Source organism: Dromiciops gliroides, chromosome 4, assembly GCF_019393635.1.
Source record: "Dromiciops gliroides isolate mDroGli1 chromosome 4, mDroGli1.pri, whole genome shotgun sequence".
Lineage (NCBI taxonomy): Eukaryota > Metazoa > Chordata > Mammalia > Microbiotheria > Microbiotheriidae > Dromiciops > Dromiciops gliroides.
Window position 1 is genome coordinate 38,691,394 of NC_057864.1, and position 21,132 is coordinate 38,712,525.

General features: G+C 40.1%; 1 protein-coding gene across 2 annotated transcripts in view; it reads left to right on the plus strand.

Moving 5' to 3' along the window:
• The window catches only part of LOC122753276 (guanylate-binding protein 4-like), a 64,465-nt gene extending 44,512 nt beyond the window's left edge, over positions 1-19,953 (plus strand). The window contains exons 13-20 of one of the 2 annotated variants that reach the window (XM_044000609.1): positions 5,614-5,723; positions 8,823-9,010; positions 11,273-11,518; positions 12,966-13,246; positions 14,071-14,283; positions 14,796-14,898; positions 15,764-15,957; positions 18,331-19,953. In XM_044000609.1, the coding sequence (XP_043856544.1) occupies positions 5,614-5,723; positions 8,823-9,010; positions 11,273-11,518; positions 12,966-13,246; positions 14,071-14,283; positions 14,796-14,898; positions 15,764-15,957; positions 18,331-18,582 (1,587 nt within the window). In that variant the 3' untranslated portion in view covers positions 18,583-19,953. Of the gene's footprint in view, positions 1-5,613; positions 5,724-8,822; positions 9,011-11,272; positions 11,519-12,965; positions 13,247-14,070; positions 14,284-14,795; positions 14,899-15,763; positions 15,958-18,330 lie in introns of those variants that run through there. The other variant, XM_044000610.1, reaches the window with a different exon arrangement.
• Positions 19,954-21,132: the final 1,179 nt, after the last annotated feature.

Here is a 21,132-nt window from a genome sequence, read left to right on the forward strand (position 1 = left end):
TCCTTTTATGTAGTCAATCAATAAATGTTTACATGAATTGAAAAAACAACAACAACAAAATAATGGTTTTGGGGTTCAGGATGGAAAGTGGTTGGATTATCTAGATGGCATTATTATTCCAAGAAGTAGAGCAATATTGACTTCAGAGCCCTGGGCTTTCTCTCTCTAAGTCTTAGGGGAGTTGATGGGCAAGGTTGAGGTAAGAGTTTGACTTGCCTGACACAGGTCCTGTCTCTCCCTTGGGTATCTTGCTTGTTTGAGGAAACTGAATGGCCAGATGGGATCTATACCAGGAATTCAAGGCTGTTTCAATATTAGGAAAACAATCAGCAAAACTGACCATCTCGATAACAAAAACAACAGAAATCACTTGATCGTCTCAGTAAATAACAGAAAATAGTCATTGACAAAATACAACATGCATTCTTATTAAAAACACTAAAGAACATAGGAATAAATGGAGCCTACCTTAAAATTATGAGTAGTTTCTATCTTCTTTTTGTTGTTCTTTGTCCTTCATTGTCCACAAAAATGATAAACAAAAATAAGTGCTTTACAAATATCATCCCTTCATAATCAATTCCCACCTGTGCCCTCTGTATATTCCTATCATCTGCCCTAATACTGAGAAAGTTCTTATAAGTTAGACATATCATCTTCCCATGTAGAAATGTAAACAGTTTAACCTTTTTAATATCCCTCTTGATTTCTTTTTCCTGTTTACCTTTCTATGCTTCTCCAGGATCTTGTATTTGAAAGTCAAATTTTCTATTCAGTTCAGCTCTTTTCATCACAAATACCTGAATGTCTTCTTTTTCAATGAAGTCCCATTTATTCACCTGAAAGATTATACACAGTTTTGCTGGGTCGGTGCTTCTTGTTTGTAATCCCAATTCCTTTGACCTCTGGAATATCATGTCCCATGCCCTACAATCCTTTAATGTAGAAGCTGATAGATTTTATGCTATCCTGAATGTAACTCCATAGTACTTGAATTGTTTCTTTCTGGCTCCTTGCTTTATTTTCTCCTTGGTCTGGGAGCTCTGGAATTTGACTATAAAATTACTAGAAGTTTTCATTTGGGGATCTCTTTCAGGAGGTGATCAGTGGTTTTTTCAATTTCTATTTTACCTTCTGCTTCTAGAATATCAGGGCAATTTTCCCTGACAATCTCTTGGAAGATGATGTCTAAGGTGTTCTTTTTTTATCATGGTTTTCAGGTTATCAAATAATTTTCAAATTATCTCTCCTGGATCTACTTTACAGGTCTGCTGTTTTTCCAAGAAGATATTTCACATTGCCCTCTATTTTTTTTCATTTGGATTGGCTTTATTGTGTCTTGGTTTCTCATAAAGTCATTAGCTTCCATTTGTTCAACCCTAATTCTTAGGCAATTATTTTCTTCAGAGAGCTTTTCCATTTGGCTTTTCAAGCTGATTACTTTTTTTCTTATGTATTTCCTGCATCACTCTTTTTTGGGGGTGGGGCAGGCAATGAGGATTAAGTGACTTGCCCAGGATCACACAGCTAGGAATTGTCAAGTGTCTAAGGCCGGATTTGAACTCAGGTCCTCCTGAATCCAGGGCTGGTGCTTTATCCTCTGTGCCACCTAGCTGCCCCCTCCTGCATCAGTCTCATTTTTTCCTCTACCTCTCTTACTTCATCTTCAAAATCCTTTTTGAACACCTCTATTGCCTGAGACCAATTCATATTTTTCTTGGAAGCTTTGGATGTAGGAAGCCTGACAATGCTATCCTCTTCTGAGGGTGCACCTCAATCTTCCTTGTCACTAAAGAAACTTTCTATAGTCTACATCTTTGTCCGCTCATCTTGCCCACCTGTGTCTTGACTTTTAACTCCTTCTTAAAGTGGGGCACTGCTTCCATGCTGCACTGTCCCAAGCTTCAGGACGTCCAAGGTGGTATGATTTAAGGAGTGGCATGTTCTTTACTCCTCTGGTCTGTAAATAACCCTAAGCCTACTTGCTCTTCAACCAGGAAAGAAAATTTTGTTTCTCTGGGTTGATAGCTCTGGTGAGCAAGAGCCTCTCCCCCACCTTGGCACACCACTCAAGATTGCTTCCTAGTTCCCAGCAGCTGGGGTAGAACAACTGAATTCTGCCTCTTCTCCAGCAGATATGCCCGTACTCTCCCCCTGGCCAACCACTCGACCCTCTCACCAGACTCTTGAGCTTAGTTCCAGAAGATTTTGGTGCTGCAGCCAATTCAGAGGCTCCAGGGGTAAAATTGTCTGGTGAGGCTTTCCTGAGGCTGGATCTGTCTCAGCTTGGCCCAAGTGTGAGTCTCCAGCCTGGGGTTGGATCTGTGTTGTTCATGCATGGGGTTTGGGCTCCACTCCCATCCAGGTAAAGCAGACCCCTCCTGCTGAACTTCTAAGATGTCTTTGGCTGGAAAATGGTCTCAAACTGTCCTTTTGTGGGTTCTGCTGCTCCAGGAATTGTCTTATGGCATAATTTGGAGTTTTTTGGAGTGATTATGTCAGGAGCTCTGAGCGCTTACTGCCTTTCCTCTGCCATCTTGTCTCTGCCCCCTGTCCTTTCATTCTTAAAGAGGACCATGACATTGTGCAATGTCATGACTTGCAGTGAATTGGATTTAATGTTACTCTGTCCTTCTGAGCCCTCTGGGCTGAGTGACAAAATATAAATCAGAATAACTGGAGATGGCCCAGGATGTTTTTAAGGCAATTGGAATTAAGTGACTTGCTCTGGGTCATTCAGCTAGTAAATGGCTGAGGTCAGATTTGAACTCAGGTCCTCAAAAATTCAGGGCCAGTGCTCTATTCACTGTGCCACCTACCAGTATCTATCTAAAATATCAAAAGAAAGTGTTACCTGAAAGGAGAATAAGGTAAAACCAACCCAGAAAAACTGATTGTACTCTTTCAGAGGAAAAAATGGGACTTCAATGAAAAAGAGGACTTTCAGGCATTTGTGATGAAAAGACTTGAACTGAATATAAAATTTGACTTTCAAATAAAAGACCCTGGAGAATCATAAAAAGGTAAACAGGAAAAAGAAATTATGAGGGACATTAAAAGGCTAAACTGTTACATTCCTATATGAGAAAATAATACTTCCAACTCATAAGAACTTTTTCAGTAAGGAATACACAGAGGACACAGGTCTGAACTGAATATAAAGGGATGGTATTTGTAAAGCATTTATTTTTTGTTAATCCTTGTTCTTTGTGGAGCAAACAGGGTGGGTTGTCTTATGTCTGGGGCCAGATGTGGGTTCTGGGCCTCCTGGGCCCAGGGCTGTGCTTTGTCCACTGAGCCACCTAGCTAACCCATGATGACATCTTTAAAATAGGGTCGAGTGGTAGGAGGAATAGACTGGGAGAGGGGGAAGGGGAGAGGTAGACTGGGGGGAGGTAGTTCACATGAAGGAAACAAGAAAAATGCTTATGGAGGGGAGGGGAAGAGGGGGAAGGAGTGGGGGAGTGAGTGAACCTTACTATCATCAGAATTGACTCAAAAAAGGACTAACATACACACTCAAGTGGCTATATTATATGTTTTTGCCCTGAAGAAAAGTGGGAGGGGAAAGAGGGAAAGGAAGTTTGGGGGAGGGAGCTATAAAAAGCAAAACACTTTTGAGGAAAGTGAAGATGTTCTGCATAATAGCACATGTATGACATATATTGAATTGCTTGATTTCATAGGGAGAGTTGAGGAAGGAGGAAGGAAGAAAAATTTAGAAAACAGAATTAGCTCAAAGACCCTACCATTATCAGAGTGGGCTCAAGGAGGGAATAATATACACACCCAATTTGGAGGAATAATCTATTTAACCCTACAGGAAAGTAGGAGGGAAAGAGGATAAGGAGAGAAGGGTGAATGAAGGGAGGGTAGAGCAGGGGAGGGGGCAGTCAGTAGCAAAACACTTTTGAGGAGGAATAAGGCAAAATAAGATAGAAAATAGAGTAAATATCATTGGAAGGGAATGGGATGGAGGGAAATAGTTTTGATGATTGACTACAATGGCAAAATGTATGGTACCTACACTGCTGGGCTATTGTGAAAAAAAAATTCTTTGTTAAGTTTAAGGTACTATATAAAAGTTATGATGAACAGGATGCTATCAGAAAAACCTGGAAAGACCCACATAAACTGAAGCAAAGATAAATGTACTATATACAAAATAACAGCATTAGTGTAAGATGATCTGCTGGGAAGCATGTGGTTATTTTCAGCAAGGAAATGATCCAATATAACTCTGAAGAACTTATGAAAATTGCAATCCATCTACAGAAAAAGAACTGATGGTATCTGAAAACAGACTGAAACACATTTTTTGACAATTCCTTAATCTGAAGTTTTGTTTTTATCTGTTTTCTCTCACAACCTAGCCAATGTAGAGATGTTTTCCATAACTACTCATGTACAATTTATATTGAATTGCTTGAGTACTTGGGGTGGGGGTGGGAAGGGAGGGAGGAAGAAAAATTGGAACACAAAGTATTTTTTTAATTGATGTCCAAATTTGCTTTTAAATGTAATTTGGAAAATAATTTTTTTAAATAAGGTAAAAGTGTTCCTAATACAATGAGGGGTAAAGAAACGATGCCCATTGTCACTACTAGTATTCAATATTGTACCAGAAATGCTAGCTATAGCAGTAAAAAAGATAAAGAAATTGAAGAATTTAAAATTGGCATTGAAGAATCAAAACTATCACTCTTTGCAAATAATATGATGCTATACATAGAGAATCCTAGAGAATCAACTAAAAAACTAGTTGAAAAAATTAACAACTTTAGCAAAGCTGAAAGATATACAATAAACCCACAGAAATGATCAGCATTTCTACATATAAGCAACAAAGCCCAGCAGCAAGAGATAGAGAAATTCCATTTAAAATAACTGTAGACAATACAAAATACTTGGGAGTCTACCAGCAGAACATTATCAATAGTAACAGCAATATTGTACAATGAAGATTGTAAATGCCTTGGCTCTTCTCAGAAATACAATGATCCAAGACAATCCCAAAGGACTCATGATGAAACATGCTATCTGCCTCCAGAGAAAAAACTGATATCTAAATACAGACTGAAGCATGTTATTTTTTCTTTTCTTTACATCTTCCTTCATTTCTTTCATTTTTAAAAATTTTTGCTTGAGTCTTCTTATACAAAGTTACAAATATGGAGATATTTTACATGATTGCACATACCCTATACCAAATTGCTTACAATCTCAGGAAGAAAGGAAAGGAGAGATAGGATTTGGAACTCAAAGTTTTAAAAAACCTCAAATGTTAAAAATTGTTTTAACATTCAATTGAGAAAAAAATAAAATATCACTTTAAAAAATGCAAAAATAGGCTCCAGCTTTGCCAGCCTTGCTCTTTCTCTGATTTGTTAGACTAGAAATAGACTAAATAAAAAAAGAAACAAATAGATAATCTTTTAGGATAGATTCCAGGAAATTATATAGACCACAGTCTCCTGCCCCAACCCTAAAGCATGAAATCTGGAAAAGATGAGTATTCCCTTACTCCAGTGAAACTGACCACTAACTCTAAGGGTCATAATTTGTCATGGATGAAGGGTTGAATGATAGGCCCAATAACATAATGTTTTGTAGGGTGACTCCAAGAATGACGCCTGGATCTTTGCCCTGGCCATCCTGCTCAGCAGCACTTTTGTCTACAACAGCATAAGCACCATCAACCACCAGGCCTTGGAACAGATGCAGTATCCTTTCAGAACTTCAGAACATCCATGACATCTTCAATGCTAATGCTCCCTCCCCATGATAGATGATAAGCAATTCATATTTTAGGAGCTGTCATCATCAGTTACTCTGCCCAGAAATACCCATCACTAGGTGACCAACTTTGTTGGGGCCAATGTTCCCAAATCAGTTGAGCTGATCCTCATAGGACAGTCTGGCATGAGGCCCACAAATGAACCCGTGGGGGAACCTTGGCTGAGCTTGTCATTATACATAAGTATACCACTTGTGTGTTCAATAATTCTGAAATACCTTGATCATTATATCTTTCCTTCTCCCTTTTCATTTCCAAGTCTCCCCTCTTTCTCATATTATATCACTCATATATTTTCCTCTACATTCCATTCTTCACCTCTATCTCACATGAAGAAGTGGCCCCTCTCTTTGCCAAAGCAAAGCCCTGCATGCTCCCTCAATTCCATCTCATCCTATCATTTCTAACAGGTTATCCTTTCTGTCCTTCATGCTTTTTCACTAATCGTTCATTTCCTATCTATAGTCTTCATCCCTGTCAACTTCAGAATCAGCCATGTCTCCTCTATCTTAAAAAAAATCACTAAATCTTGCAATGTTAAAAATCTACACATATCTATACTCTCTTTCATAGCCAAACTTAAGAAAAATGTCTGTAATCAGTATCTTCTCTTCCCTTCCTCTTACTCACTTCTCACCACTCACCCAGAATGCTGTCTGCATTCTGACCTCATCATTCAACTGAACCTCCTCCATTCAAAATTAGTAATAAACTCTTACTAGGATTTTTTTGTCAATCACCATCCTTCTTGATTTTGCTTCAGCTTTCGCCACTGATTATCTTAGATATTGTCCCTAGATTTTCATAACAGGATTTCTCCTGTTTCTCTTCCTACTTGTCTGACCTCTCATCATCTCTTATTCTGGATCTTCAATCAGGTCATAGACCCTGATCACTGGTGTCCTGCAAGGTTCTTCCCTGATTGTCTTCTCTTCCATACTACTTTCTTGCTTGGTAATCACATTGGCTCCAATGGATTCAGTTATCATCACCATGCTGATGACATCAGGTCTACTTCTCTAACCCTAGCCTCTGTGAGAAAATAATGGGTTTGGGGATGCCCAGAGGGCCCCCCCCCACCTTCGTGGGGATAGTATTGAGATTGTTTGGATTGCCTTTGTTGATTAACTCACTTAAAGTTGACTTGATAGAAACCACACCTAGGTGAAAGCCTGGCCCTCAGGGAGTGTTCTTTGAACTCTGACCTCAGCATGCTTTGCTCATGGACTGCCCTCAAGTCCAGTGAACCAATGGATTTGGGTGATGCTAGCCAAAATTAACTTGAAGCAATGTGTAAAGACCACCTCTTGTTGTGACCCACAGGAAGCTTCTGCTCACACAGGCAGAGGGACTTGCTTTTGGCCTGAGACTTGGGGGTAGTGGCGGCACCCTTTCTTCTCTCTTCTTCTATGCTAGCTAAGCTTTCTTAACTTTCTGAGCCATGTGCTTTCTCTCTTTTATAATATCTAATCTACTTTAATAAATACATAATTTCCCCAAACTGGTGCTAAAGCTTCTAATTTATAACTGGCAATATATTAGAAACCTCAACTAATTTTCCCCAAACTTGGGACAGAAATAAGGTGACCACATTCAATTTTGCCCTCCACACCTCTCTGATGAGCTCTAGTTTACCATTTCTAGTAGCCTATTGGACATCTCATACTGGATGTGCTGTAGACATCTCAAAGTCAACATGTCTAAAATAGAATTATCTTTTCCCCAAAACCCTTCTCTCTTCACACCTTCTTATTATGTTATGAGCACCACCATCCCTCAAGGTCTCTAGCCTCTTAACTTAGATGTAATCCTCAACTCTTCACTCTATCTAATTCCATGTATACAATCTGTTAACATGAGTTTTGATTTCTGACTTCATAATATCTCCCATGCACCCCCCTCTTTCCTCAGATATTGCTCCCATTCTGCTGCAGGTCCTCATCACCTCACACCTAGACTATTGCAATAGACTGCTGGTTGGTCTGCCGACCTCAAGTCTCCCTCCATGCCAGTCCATCCTTTTTTCAGTTGTGAATGTAACTTTCATAATGCACAGATTTGACAATGTCACTCCATCATCTACTTAATAAACTCCTGTGGATCATATTATCCCCAAGATCAAATATAACATGTTCTGCCTGGCTTTTAAAGCCATTACCAAAGTGCCCTTTCCTACATTTTCAGTCTTCTTAATACATTCCTCCTCATACTCTGCCATCAGACCACACTGCTCTTCTTGCTTGACAGTCCATCTTCTCACTCAATGCCCTTTTAACTGACTCTCCTTCATGTTTGGAATTCTTTCCCTTTTCCCTTCTAATTCATACCTTCTCTTGTTTCCTCCAAGATTCAGTTGAAATCCTACCTTTGGAAGGGATCTTTACCAATCTCTGCATACTACTGTTTTTCTTCTGGATATCCCTGGCATTTACATAATATGTATATACATATATACGTATGTATTTGTATATGTGTATGTGCATATATACAAATACATGTGAGTTTGTGTGTTTACATACACATACATATAGAAACATTGATATCAATATAGACATATATACATAGACATATCAATATGTGTATATATGCCTATGTGCTTGAGCATAACATACATATTTGTTTGCATATTATCTCCCCCATTAGAATATGAGATTCTTGAGAGCAGAGATCGTGTTTTCACCTATCTGTATGCCTAGCACTTGGAACACTGATGCAGAGTAAACATTTAATAAATGCTTCTTGACTGACTGGTTCAGTACAAGACCTTATATTCCAATAGTATAGGAATCAAGAATCATGAGAATTATGGTCTCCCCAAGTTGATTAAAGAAGCATCAGGTTGATCTGGGACTCCCCTAAAAAGGTCTTCCTTTCCACTTTTACATCTGTGATTGAAATCCCAACAGTGCAGAAGGGAAGGTCGGGGAGAGAATTTATAAGACTCAATGGAGGGAAGATTCCACAAGTTAGAACTCAAAACTGATGCTAATTCTGAGTGTTTCCTTTTCCTTATCTATGATCTTAGATATGTGACAGAGCTAACAAAGCTAATCAAGGTCAAATCCTCTGATGGAAAAGAAGACTCAGCAGAGTTTGTGGGCTTCTTCCCAGACTTTGTGTGGACTGTGCGGGATTTCACCCTGGATCTTGAGCTCAATGGTCACCCCATCACCTCAGATGAGTACCTGGAAAATGCCTTAAAACTCAGTAAAGGTAATTTATTAGGAATAACGATTGGGCACATGGGTATTCTTGGAAAGTACAGGGGGAAATGACAACAAATGTTTTTTTCTGTTTCTTTGGAGCTGAGCTATTTCTTCCTGGGGCTTATTCTTTTGAATCTCATGGACTGTAGAAATGGAGGCTGAAAGCTACTAAGGTTCTCCTGGTCATATTGAGGGTCTGTTTATGTATTTTCTCTAGCTCCAGAATTTCCATGACCTAGTGACCATTCCCAAGGGGGAATAGTCCCTGAGATAATTGATTTTTGCCATTTTCTGTGATAGGTTTGTATTTTATGAGCTTACAAAAAGAAAAAGATGTTTTTGTATGTCTTGCAGTTTTTGGTGAGCATGGAATTTCAATGAAAGGGAATGCCTTTATTTAAGGGTTATTTCATTCACTTCAGGGCACAGTCTAAGTAATTTTTCCTCTCTACTAACTTCATAGACCTTTTTTACAACAAGAGATAGGCATGTACTTGAGAGGCTATGTTGTACAGAATAAAGTACATGGGTATATGGAGTTAGAGGCCCTGGGTTCAAATTACACCTCTGGTGCTTACTGCCCATGTGATTTTGGGCAAGTCATTTAATGTCTCTGAGCCTCAGTTTCCTTATCTGTAAAATAAAGAGTTTGGACTCTAATACCTCTAAAAATACCTAGCAATATATCTATTAACTAGAGATGACAAAGGGTTTCTCCCCTTGAGAATTCTAGAGAAACACTGGCTATGTTTCTTTCAAATATATCTTGCTTATCCTATAGATCTTGGACTATCAATCAGATGCTCCTGTTTAGGTCTCTCACTGCTTTAGTAACATTTGTTCTTCTATCATACTTCAAAATGAGTTATAAATCTAAACATACAAATCTGTAATTATACACTATTTTCATTGTGGGCTGATAACTCCCTGATGGCATATAGGCAGGGATGTTGATTTCACTGGAAATATCTTTAAATCTTGTTTGTCAATGAGTTCCTTCAATTTCAGTCAAAATGACTTAATTAAATATCAACTCTACCCAAAGAACTGTGCTAGATGCTCAGCATACAGGTACAAAAAATTCTACCTTCCAAAAGGTTACATGCTAATGGGGAAAAACAGGGAAAAGATAAGTGGGTAAAAATATAAACAATATGCAAAAAAAATGTAGGGGAATAAGTGAGGTGGAAAGGACTAAAGAAACACAGGGATCATCAAAGACCTCTTTAGGAAGTACTGTCAAAACAGATGAGTTTACAGAGAGTTACAGATTCCAAGGGGAAAAGGTGACAGGAGGAGGAATCCAGGAATAGAAAGTCCCTGGCCAGAAATACGCAAGTGAGTGTTGGGAGGTTATATGCATAGAACAGGAAAGCCAGTGTGGTTGAAATAAAGGATGTGGGGAGAGTAATATGAATTCAATATAGAAGGAGTAGAACCACTTGTTTCTATTTGGTCCCAGATGCATTAAGGAAGCACTGTAAAAACAAGCAATACCACAACCAGATTTGTCCATTTGGTAATTTGGTAATGTGTATGTGATGAATAGGGGAGAGGAGGAAATGGGGGCTGGAAGACCAGTTAGGAAACTATTGCAAAAGTCCAGGTGAGAGAAATTGAGGACCTGAATTCAGAGGACTGTAGGGTTTAAGTGGATAGAAGGCAATAAGTTCAAGAATTGTTGGGAGGTAGAATGCAACTAACTAGGTATAAAGGATGGAGGTGAGAAAGAATAGTTGAGGATGACATCTGAAACAGTTCCCGCTCAATGGCTAATCCTGTTTGTAGGGGCAGAATTGTTATTAACTTCAAAGAAGAAATATCTCCTTTTATTAACCTGGGAGCCTGTCTTTTTCCTGATCTTAGCCTTGATCCTTGGGTCTTTTTCATTTTAAGGAGCCACAATTCTCTTTCTATGTTACATATAATTAGTTGAGTAATTTGACAATATCTATCCAATTATAGCTCAACTATGGATCTGTGAGAGTTTCCACTCAGATTTAGTGCAAATCCATTTTCTCTACATATGTCTAGGGGTCTGTTCTGAAGAACATAATACATTATCCTTACAAGAAGTGAACTGTCATTTGATTTGTAGTAATCTCTCCCTAAATCACTTCAACTTTTAAAAATCATTGCCTATCATTGTACCTTTGGACTGGATAGATAAAGATATGAATATAGCAAGTGCCAGTTTTAAGTATCTTCATGATGTCCTTTTCTCAAGCCTATTTGACTTACCATCATCTCTGTTTTCCTACCCACTCAGGTGAGCACCCAAAAGATAAAATGGCCAACCTTCCAAGAGAGTGCATCAGAAAATTCTTTCCAAAACGGAAGTGTTTTATATTTGACCGTCCAACAAATGATAAGTCACTCTTAGCCCATCTTGAAGATGCCCATGAAAGCCAGCTGGAAACTGGATTCAAGGATCAGGCAGACACCTTCTGCTCTTACATCTTTTCCAATGCAAAACCCAAGACCCTTAATGGGGACATCATGGTCAATGGGAATCGTGAGTTTTCTTTGCTGCAGTGCATACTTGACTGGGATTGGATATGTGCTCCTTGTTTCTTTATATATGTACAGATATTGTAAGATTTTTGAATTACACTCTTTATGGATTTGAGTTTCATTGTTCATGTTTCCCTAGCTTTCAGTTTACACATCCCTAGGAATATGCACTCTACAACAATGTCAGTGATCTTTCATGGAGATTAAATTAAATGAGAGAGGCACCATAAGTGTAGAGAAAGGCAATTGCCTTAATTCTCCAAAGGTGAAGTAAGTGGATTTAGTAAAGAATAAACCAGTGACTTTGACTTCTATTTCTGACAATGTTCTAGAACATATTATTAAGATGGTTTGTGAGTCCTGAGAAAAAGAAGCAGTGGTTACTAAAATTCAGCAGATGAAGCAAAAGTCCTTGTTAGACACTGTAACTGGATGCATGTAGATCAGAGAAATTGTTGCAACTTAGCATGGTTAGATTTCAAAGGAATATTTAACAGTGTGTCATGCTATGATTATGAACAATACAGAGATATAAAATTGGATGGTAATGCTGTTAGGTAGATTCAGAACCTATTGAATGATCAGACCCCCAAAATAGCCTTTAATAACTTGAGGTCAAATGGAAAGGAAGTCTATAATGCCATGCAACAAGGGTTTTGAATGTCTCAGTAATGCTAACAAAGTTAAAAGTGATGCAAATGGAATGACATGGAGTTCAGAAAAACAACTAATACAATGAATGAGAGAAATGAGATATAATGTTATCCCGGCAGAATAAAAAAAATGACTCTAAATGAATGGTGTAGCTGATAAGGATAAGTTCTCCATGTGGGTATAAAAATCAACTTAACTAGAGGATAGGGGAAATAGAGAAAGAAAACAGTTCTTGGGGAAAAGATCTGAAGAATGATATGGGTTACCAACTCCGTATGAGTCAGTAGTCTCAAAAGCAAAGGTATTCATTGCCAATAATGAGGCAAATATTTGTATCCAGTTAGGCCACATCTGGTATTCTGTGTTCAGTTCTAGGCACCCACACTTTAGGAAAGACATAGACAAGATCAACCATTGCCAGGACAAGATGACTCAAATCAGTGAAATGACTGAAATTCACAGAACAAGCCCATGGAAGATTACTTAGATCCACTGTCCCTGGCCCAGAGGTCAAAATTAGGAGAAATGGGTAGAATTTTCCAAGAGGCATATTTAGACTTGATAAAAATCGATACCTCTTAATCATTTACAATGTCAAAACATAGAAGAGGCTGCCTTGAGTTGTCATGCTCTCCCCTTGAATCAAAATTATCTAGTTGTGATTAGAAGCCACTTGCCAAGAACACTGTGAAAGAGATCCTTGTTCAAGCATGAGTTCTACTACATAATTAACATTGGACCAACTTGAAAGAAGGTTGGCCTTTGCCTCATCTTCTATTTCATCCCATAATCAGGGTTGGGAAAGCTGCTGAAAACATATGTGAAGACAATCGCTAGTGGAGACATTCCCTGCCTAGAGAATGCAGTGTTGACATTGGCTCAGACTGAGAATTCAGCTGCTGTGCAAAGAGCTGCTAACCATTATAGAGAGCAGATGTGCCTCAAGGTGGACTTCCCCACAGAAACTCTCCAGGACCTGCTAAACCTACATACAGACTGTGAGAAAGAAGCCATCTCAATTTTCATGAAGTATTCTTTCAAGGATGACACACAGAAGTTCCAGAAGGAATTGGTGGTATGTTCTCTCAGCTAATTATTCTTCCTCTTACCTCTTTTTTCTGAATGAAATCTGGAGACTGGTCAGCCTCTTTCCAATTTTTTTGACCATGGGACCTATATCTCCACTTCATAAGAGAAGAGCCTGGTTTCTCCAGAGAGCCAGAAGCATGGACGCCTAAATCTCGCTTAACATGAAAAGATTCTCCCTCCTCATGACCCATTGAAATCAGTCAGTTCTTAGAAGACCAAATGTCACCCACTCACATATTTGCGGAATACATGGCATTATAGCACTCCCAGAACACACTGAAGATTTTCTTGAACTCATAGACTTATCTCTACATACCTTCCCACCCCTAGAACCATCAGATTCCCTCCAGGAGCATTTTCTGCCAGTCCCAACATCTGCTCAGTCTTACAGCCTGGCAGAATCTACTTGGCCCACACCAAAGGGAGCATCATTACCATAGGTTTTCAGGGCTGGCATGGATACTTGATGTAATCAGCTCAATAGGAGAGTGAGGACTTTGGGCCCCAGAGAGGAGAAATGACTTGTCCATGATTACCTATATACAGAGAAGCAGAATTAAAACCAGAGCTTGGGTATCTCAGCTCCAAAGCCAGAATTTTACCTTTTATTCCACCACACTAAACATCTTTCAAAAAACCCCAAGCACAAAGACCTTTTCTCAAGAGTTTCTTTAGAATCTCACTCCCTTCTCCATGCAATAGGGTGGTTTGGTAGCCTTTGAGGCATCATGTCAATCATTATATGGTATTGTTATTACCCTAATATGACTTCCTTTTCCCTGGTTGTCTTTCTCTCCATCTCATTGGCAGGAGATCTTAGAAACTGAGAAGAAACATTTCATACGTCTAAATGAGGAAGAATCAACCAAATCTTGTCAAATGAAGCTTGAAAACCTCTTGCAGACCCTGAGGGAAGCCATTTCTAAAGGCACCTTCTATGTGCCAGGGGGTTACAAGCTCTACAGGAAAGAAAGAGAAAACATGATAAACAATTATCATCAAGTGCCCAGGAAAGGCATAAAGGTGAGGAAAGTCCTGGGGGCCAGGACTGATGACCCTGTATGGAGGGCTCCATTGGTGCCACTGGGTATCTGACCACTGACTTTCTCCTGCCAATAACCACCCACGAGGAGAATGTCTAGACACCTTTGGCTTTTTAATTCACATCTCAGCTGGAAGTTCTCGACAGATATCTCTTCTCCCTGCCCAGAGAATATGCTGTGGAATTGAGGAAGCTAGGTCATATGAGGGTCATATTAGGCTAGGCCTGGTGCAGGCTGACCCAGTGCCTCAAGTTCAAGCTTGGAATGACATGAGATATTCATAGCTGTGCCTCTCTGTGGCATGTCTCTTTGTTACTCACTGACCAGTAGGTCACATCAGTGGCTCCTGAGTCAACCATGTCCCCAAAATGTTCTCAATACCTTTAAAGCAATAGAATATTCTGTTCTGTATAAAAGATATTGCTCCTGCCACAGAGGATATGCCCCTCTTACTTGGTCTGGGGAAAATTATGTGTCTGTCTTATTATCCAGGCAGATGAGGTCCTCCAAAGGTCTCTCCAGTCACTGGCAATGACAGAAGACTCCATCCTGCAGACAGATCAAGCTCTCACTGTCCAAGAGAAGGCCTTGGAAGGTACATGGAGCTGGGCTGTGATGATCTAGTCATGCAGGGGATTTGGTGGGTCTGGGCCTTCCCTGGGCTTGACATGAAGATTACCTGAAACACTTGGTATTCCCTCTTCTCTACTTTTCCAGTCCCTGCTGGATGTGTAACAGCAACTGTGGTCATGTCTGTAAAATCCCACAGATCAGAAAGGGCTATTCCCCCAGACATTCTCAGCTCTGCTTCTTTTGGTCTAATCAAGAAAAAAGAAACTTAGGAATTCACAGTCTCTTTCTCGTAGTCAGTTTGGGTTCTGAGTTCAGGAGAAAATGTTATGTGTCATCCTCCTGCTCAGTGACCTCCAATGACAGCCTATTATCTCAGGATCATATATAGACTCCTTCACAAATTTGGCCTTTCCTCCCTTTACTGTTCCTTGTACCTTACTGCCCTTCATGCATGCTGTTTTAGCAAACTAACTTACTTGTAGCAACTTAGACTTGAGAAGCCATCTCTACTCTCCAGCCTTTTCCACAGCTGTGCCCTTTGCCATTAATGCTCTGCCTCATACCTCATATCTCAGCTAAAATCCCACCTTTTTCAAAAGGTCTTTCTTTGTGCCTCCACCTTTTAATGTTGCCTTCCTCATTCATATTGCCTCCCCTTAACTCTCTATATAGCTTGCATCTGAACAATTATCTGGATGCTCTTTCTTCCATTAGAATGACAGCTCCTTCAGGGCAGGAATTGTGTTTAACCTCCCTATTCTTTTGGTCTCAAATATTTAGTACAGTGCCTGGCCCTTAGTAAGCACTTAAATGCTTGCTGACTGACAAGAGATGAAATCTAGCCTCACCTTATTTATTTTTCTGCTGCTTCCTATTCCATCAAACAGTTGAACAGGTCAAAAGAGAAGCAGCTGAGAAGGAGAAGAAATTGTTGGAACAGCAACAGATGGAAATGCAGCAAAAGGTGGAATCTCAGCAGAAAAGTTATGAAGAAAACATCAAGCAATTGAAAAGGAAGATGGAGGAAGAAAGGATCCGGATACTCAGAGTACAGGAAGTGATTCTGTATCATTTGCAAAAGGTAAAAGGAGATTGGGGTCAGTGGCTAGGCTTAGAAAGCAAAAGCACCCCCATGGCAGGACAGGGATGGGCAGACAGACTGGGAAAGTGGATTTTTCTATGCATGAGAGCATGATGGAGAGTAATGGGCCCCGGACCTTTCATCAGAAGATCCGGGTGTGAGCCCTTTCTTCCTCGTTATCCTATCTTCATTATGTTCTCATCTGTAATATAAGTCCAATCACATCTGCCTCACTGAGTGCATAGAATTGTTATACAGGTCAAATGATTTCTGTGTCACTCATAGGACCTCCCCCCAGCTCTCACCATGAGATGCCCAGGAAAGTCTACTTCAAGTTCAGCTTACTCTACAGGTCCTTACACTATGTGGTTCAAAGTTCACAAGCCCCTGCCAATGTCTGTATTTTTCTAGTCCAAAGATGATTAAACTGTGGGTTGTGTCCCCACATGGAGTCACCTACTTGAATGTGGGAGGGGGTCACAGAAATGTGGCAATGGTAAAATAGTTAAGTAAATCTACTTTATATACCTATATACCCGGAGCCATGTAAAAATTTCTTGGGCAAAAAGAGATCAGGAGTGGAGAACTTTTAAGAAGCCCTGTTCTAGTCAACCAGAAGACACAATTAATTCAAAGCAAAGACAATTCCCAGAGGCTTTTCTGTTGCAGCCCTTTTTTTGTGCAAGGCAGTGGGGGTTAAGTGACTTGCCCAGGGTCACACAGCTAGTAAGTGTCACGTGTCTGAGGCCTGATTTGAACTCAGGTAGTCCTGAATCCAGGGCCAATGCTCTATCCACTGCACCACCTAGCTGCCCCACAGCCCTTTTTACACAAGGCAGACAACTTCCCATATAATTATCACTCTAGGGAACATCCCTCAGTGGTTTTTCTCCCATGGGCGATCCATGAATTTTCTTGAGTCTCAATTGGAATGGACCTTTTGTCTGCAAAAGGAGATTCCAGAACTCCAGGACCAAGCTCTTTGGAACAAAGATCCAGGGCCATCCCAACTAACTTGTACATTCAGGCTTAAGGCTACTTCTGAATTCTATTTACTGGTCAACAATCTCTGCTGTTATGCAATCAGCACAGCCCTGTAGATAATGTCCTAGAGAATTCCTGGGGGCACTTAAGAAGATAAATGACTTGTCCTGGGTCACACAACCAGGGTGTATCAGAAGTAGGACTTGAGTCCAGGTTTTCCTGACTCTAAAGCCCTAAACAAGGTTATGTTGACTCATACAAATGAGAGAGAGTCAAGAAAGACACAGGAGCAAATATAAGCCCAGGGGACAAGGCCATGGTGTTCTGTGTCCAGCCACATTCCTGATCTTTTGTATAGAATTGTGTTGGCAAAATAACTTTCATAATGTCTGCTAAATTAAAAAAAAAGATGTGAAAATCACAAAGTGCCATGAAACTTAAAGGTCCTGCAATGAGTACTTCTAGCACCATAGCATACAGAGGGAAACCTCAAAGGGAACTGGATTGGATTTGCCTCCATTCCACCTTCTTTTTACTGACCCCAAGAATTCAGATCAAAGTCTCTTTGTCCTCAACAAGACCCTAAAAAAATTCAGGCTGCCTGTGGAGTCATCCTTAGTTATCCTAAGGACCATGGACAATGAAAGTTAATTCCAGGATCCAATTACACAAACTCATGGAATTTGGCAAGAGCCAGCACTGGCTAGTAATAGATGGCAGATATTGATTCACATTTGTTTCAGTCTTGATCATAGGGCTAAGGCACTTTGAAGTTGACTTGAGCCCATCCTGAGTCACTCTTTGTATAGTATTTTCTGACTTTTTTTTTACATGACATCTCGGCCACTTGATTATGAATTGAGAATAATGATGAAGATGATAGCTTATATTTTATATATCACTGTAAGGTTTACAAAGCAAACATTATCTTATTTTTATCCTCACAACAACCTGGGGAGTGAGATGCTATTATAGGTTAAAGAACATGCATGACTACAGTCACAGGTAGTAAGTGCCAGAGGCATGATTCAAACTCAGGTCTTCCTGACTCCAAGTCCAGCATTGTACCACCTACCCCCATTTTAGGACCATGATTCCAACCCAATTGGTCTTATCTTCATCTGTTAACAGATTTCAGCATTGGCCTTGAGGTCTAGCTTCTTGCCTCTAGTAGAGGGAAAATATTGAGTTATTGCAGAGAAAGCCTAACCTCTAGATAGTTTTTCTCATTATCCAGGAATGTCCCTGAAGGAGAAATCCCCCGTCCTTTTTACCACTTTCTACTCTATTTAGGACTAACACCTTATGCAGCAGAAAAACACAGAGGTGCCTGGTAGTTGGTGCAATGGGAACTAACCAATGTGCAATGCTGATGTGCTTTTGTCTTAGGAACAAAAGAAGCTGATGGAGGAAGGATTTCATAAGAAAGCTGAAGAGATGAAGAAACAGATAGAGGACCTACAAACACAGTTTGAGGCTACTAAAAGAAATAAGTCCTGGTGGCCCACAATTTTAGAAACTTTTGGCAATAGTTTGATGGCCATATTACCCGGTGCAGGAAGATTCATTGGCTTGGGTTTAAAAACATTGGTTGATGTTCTACCCAAGTCAAAGGTGTTTCAGTTTTTCAAAAAGAGTTAAAGAATATATTTATTCTACCCTTTAAGACATGGCACTGACATCTCCTTGTGTGTGTGTGTGCATGCATGTGTGTGTGTGAGTGTGTGTTTCCTGCTACTAATTCATTCAAGTATTAAGAAGTAAAGCTAGGGGCAGCTAGGTGGCGAAGTGGATAGAGCATTGGCCCTGGAGTCAGGAGTACCTGAGTTCAAATCTGGCCTCAGACACTTAACACTCACTAGCTGTGTGACCCTAGGCAAGTCACTTAACCCCAATTGCCTCACCAAAAAAAAAGAAGAAGAAGAAGAAGTAAAGCTGATGCTCACCACACAGGATAAAAAACATTGAAGGAAATTCACATGCATCCATTTCCTTAGTGTTAATGAGATAAGACTTTATTCCATTAAGTGAAATGCTTCTTTTCTTTAAGGCAAATGGTTTGGAAGGGAGAGAGGTTGAGTTCTCCCTTACCTTTTGAGGGCTCAGATCATTCAGAGATAGAAGGAGCCTGGAAAGTCATGGAATCTAATTGCTTCACTTTACACATGGCTCCTTGGTGGTGCAATGGGTGATGAAAGGAAAAAGATCAATAATCCATGCATTGAGTGCTTTGTTCTTTATCGCCTTGCTAATCTTTTATCAATTATAGCTATTGGCATAAGAACTAATTGTATGATCATAGTAAAGACATAATCCCAGGTTAAAAAAAAAAAACTGTGTGTAACCAAACTATGATGTAATTCCAGGAAATTCCTATAGTAGTTAACATGTGTAACTAATTATAAGAGTGTGTGACTGTCTTAACATTAATCGCCTTTATTTTAAAATGTAGTTGTTACAAAAATGGACTCCCCTTTCACAACAACATACTGGAACAACAAATTTATGTAATAGCAGTTTTTCTACTAGACAGGGACCAAGAAAACTATTAGGGACTGTGGATTCTGTATCTCAGGGTCTCAGACTGTACTGGACAGACCATAGACCCCACCTTTGTTTCTCTTAATAAAGGTTGGACTCTTTGTCCAGAGAGGCTTCCCAGTTTCTTTTCTACAGTGGAGCATGACTTGAAATCAGAAAGGCCTGAGTTCACATGTAGCATCAGACAATTACAAGCTGTATGACCCTAGAAAGTCACTGAACCTATCTGTGTCTCAGTTTCCTTATCCATAAAATGGGGGTAATACAAACACCTACTTCACAGGCTTCGTGTGATAACCAAATGAGTAAAAAAAAATTTGAAACCTCAAAGTGCTATATAAATGCTATTAATATTATAAAACACTGAAGCAGTGCAGCCAAAATTAGAAGGGAAGCAGAAAGCTGGGAAATAATTTTTACAGTCAGTGTTTTTTATAAAGACCTCATTTCTAAAATATATAGAGATGTAAATCAAATTTATAAGAATGCAAGTCATTCCCCAATTGAGAAATGGTCAAAGGATATGAATGGGAAATTTTCAGGTGAAGAAATCAAAGTTATCTTTTGCCATATGAAAAAATGCTCTAAATCACTGTTGATTAGAGAAATGCAAATTAAAACAACTCTGAGCTACCACCCCACACCTATTAGATTGGCTAATGTGACTGTAGGTGGCTAAAATTGGCCACAAACAGAGCAGCCCCCTCCCCCTCCATTTCACCTGCAGGGGCCTCAGAACCTGGCTAAGTGGAGAGGAGGAAAACCCCAGGACCTGGGCATGGCACTGCCCATCCCATGCAGAGGCCCCAGGGGTGCAGTGCAGTGTGTGGCACGGCCCTGTTGAGCCCAGGGCATGCCTGGCACAGGGGCTTCATGCCCCAGCCAGCCTTGGGTGCTGCCAATTAATTAGCTTGGGGGAATGGGTGTTGCTGGCCTGTGTTTCCCGTGAAAGAAAGGTGTTTTTTTATGCAGAAGTGCAAGTGGCACTGGGGGGCTTTCAGTTAGTAGGGGAGACAAGGAGAGGTAGTGAAGCAGAGGAGAGGGCCAACAGTGAAAGTGAAGGAGCTAGTGGGGGATAGTGAAAGAGGATGTAGTGAAGACATAGGAGAGGTCGGTTGGTGAGAGAAGAAGGGCAGGGAAGCTGGAGTGATCTTTCACTTTAAGTGAAAGAGAGGGGGTCGCTACAGTGAATCAGGGGTTGCTACAGAGAGAGAAATTAGAAGAGGGGGACGCTACAGGAGAGCTACAGAGACAGTGAGAGGGGGAGCTGGAGTGAAGGAGAAAAAAGAGTGAAAGGGAGAGGACTGAGAAAGTTGCAGAGGACTGAAGGCAAACTTGTCCAAGTGATTTGTGGCTGCAGCATCCAGCATACTTTCAGGCAAGAGAAGCCCAGACAGCAGGAGAGAAAGTTAAAAGAGAGAGTGAGTCCATTGGGGTCAAGTTTCAGGTTGTATATCTTGCTTTCCTGTATTCTTATTTCTGAATTGGTTCTCATAAATAAACTGTTTTGCTTTCATAAAAAAGAAGTTTTTTAACTTTCTTATCAATTTGGGAGAAGCAGTTGTGGGAATTTATAAATGGCCCATACTACATTAAAAGCAGCCAGATAGCCCAGCCAGGAGTTCACAGATTAAGACCCAGTTAAAATAA